General features: G+C 37.6%; 1 protein-coding gene across 1 annotated transcript in view; it reads left to right on the top strand.

The window, feature by feature from the left end:
• Positions 1–2073, top strand: part of LOC109586225 (uncharacterized) — a 4499-nt gene extending 2426 nt beyond the window's left edge. The window contains exons 3-4 of the mRNA XM_020002398.1: positions 1157–1345; positions 1810–2073. Coding sequence (XP_019857957.1) covers positions 1157–1345; positions 1810–2073 — 453 coding nt within the window. The remainder of the gene's footprint in view (positions 1–1156; positions 1346–1809) is intronic.
• The last annotated feature ends 44 nt before the right edge of the window (positions 2074–2117 follow it).

Genomic DNA, 2117 nt, shown 5'->3' with positions numbered 1-2117 from the left:
AAAGGAGATCCCCCGGCCATGCCCCCGAATTGCCCGGAGGCTGTGGAGCAAGGACGAAGCATGGCTCCATTACACCAATAAAAAATAAGTAAGGTTTCCTCTCAAACATCTTCATAATGGACCCGCCGATCCTCACTCTCAACTCAAGAGGTTCTTTGTATTCATATTATGAGTAGTTCTTCACCATGGTGATGCAGGAGAAGACTCTCAGTAGTGGTAAATTAATAAAGAAAGCAAGCAAAAAGGTGCTTCTAATAATAAAAAAGGAACTAAAACCATATCCTCTTCAAGAACCGGTAATAATAAGCGTGTTCCTTCATTATGCAGAGAGTACGTCAATAAAGGATCTTGTTCCTATGGTAGTCGTTGCCGCTACCGACACCCTCAACCCACTAAACAAGTCTGCCGACATTTCCTGGCCTCAAACTGTCGCTATGGTGACCAGTGCAAGTTCCTTCATCCTCCGAGAGATAATGATTTAACTCCGCCTACGTCTCCTCCTCCTGCTAGTAGGACTGATGATGATGATTCAAGAGATGATTCAATTACTTTGTTAAATACAACGTCTTTCCCAAGCATTTCCTCATCTCTATCAAAGACCAAAGCCCCTTCATACCAGACTCCTCCTACTATTAGTACACAACAGCAGTCATCTGTCCCACCTGTAGAGAGAACCAAAGACCACAGGCAGTCAGACCACTCAGGGAGAAGGGCCGAGCCGTTAACATTAGATGCATTCTTTAAAACTGGTAGTCGAGGGAAGGCTGGTCCTGTTTCTGCTCCTGTTGCTAGAGCTCCTGTACCACGTCCTAAGAGAGCAGTGGATTCATCAGTTCCTCTTCAATCTCTTCGTGATATTGAGATAAAGCAACTTACCAAACGTTATTATGGGGACCAGCACCAGCTGGTGGAGAAGAGCCCTGATAGTTGTGCATATGTTATCAAATTCAGCCCAACCGATCCTGAATGGGTAAGAGATTATAATGTGAACACACACTGTACTTTTGGTTTAATTTAATTCAATTTTTCTAATTTTTAGATTGAGAATAAGTATCCTTCTTTTGACATCAAAATTACATTTCCATCAGAATATCCATGTAAAGTAAGTGTAGATACAAATAAAAGAAGTAAAATATATATTTTCATTCTTTTATAGCCATGTAAGCTTGAAGTGGTCAATACTGGTGTCCTATCCATTGACTGTATTGATTCTGTTAATAATAAATTGGAGGGAAGGATGGAGGATCACCAGCTGGCTAACAGGAGATCAGGACAGCATGAGTTAATGCTTAGGCCAATACTTCACTGGCTGGACAATAATGCAATGAGACTGATACCTCAAACAGTAAGACTGTAATGATGAATATGATGTTTTTGAATAATCATAACTTGTAACTATTTCTGTACTAACGGAGCTACCGTTAAAGAAATAAAGTAACTTCAAAAATTTGTAACAAATCCAATTTTGATCGGAATCAGCTCAAACTTTATACACAACATCAAAAGATGCATATGCATCTGAAAAAATTATAAAAATAGAGAATTCTCAACTTTAAAATTTTGACGAAATTTGGCCAAAGTCACTGTACTATAGTACAGGGACTTTGGCCCAATTTTGGAGTAACTTTAAAAATTTGTAAAAAATCTAAATTCGATCGAAATTAGCTCAAACATGATACGCAACATAGAAACGGGTATATGTATTAGGAAAAAATATAAAAATGGAGAAATCTTATTTGGCCATTTTGACAAAATATCCTGTATTACTTTTAAGTACTCATTTACATGCATATACTTTCTTGTTAATAGTCATTTTTAGAGGACTTTTCCTCTAAAATCAATATCAAAGACGAAGACAATGATTCAGCGACAGCAAGCGATGATGATGATGATGATGTAGCTACTACTAATATGAAATATGTCTCACCAGTGAAGAGAGGTACAGAGCTGAGACTAGTGGACATTAAACTAAGTGAAGGAGTTGGAACAATTCAAATGAGTGTCATTAAAGTGACGGTTGAATGTAGCAGGTGTAAGTGCAGGACTGATCTCCTCTGCAAGGAAAACAAGTAAATAAATAAATAAATAAATAATAATAATACCTAACTATTTATTTT

This window comes from Amphimedon queenslandica, unplaced genomic scaffold (genome assembly GCF_000090795.2).
Source record: "Amphimedon queenslandica unplaced genomic scaffold, v1.1 AMPQUscaffold_12923, whole genome shotgun sequence".
NCBI lineage: Eukaryota > Metazoa > Porifera > Demospongiae > Haplosclerida > Niphatidae > Amphimedon > Amphimedon queenslandica.
Note: the sequence above shows the minus strand (reverse complement) of the source record. Positions and strands in the feature narration are given on the sequence as shown.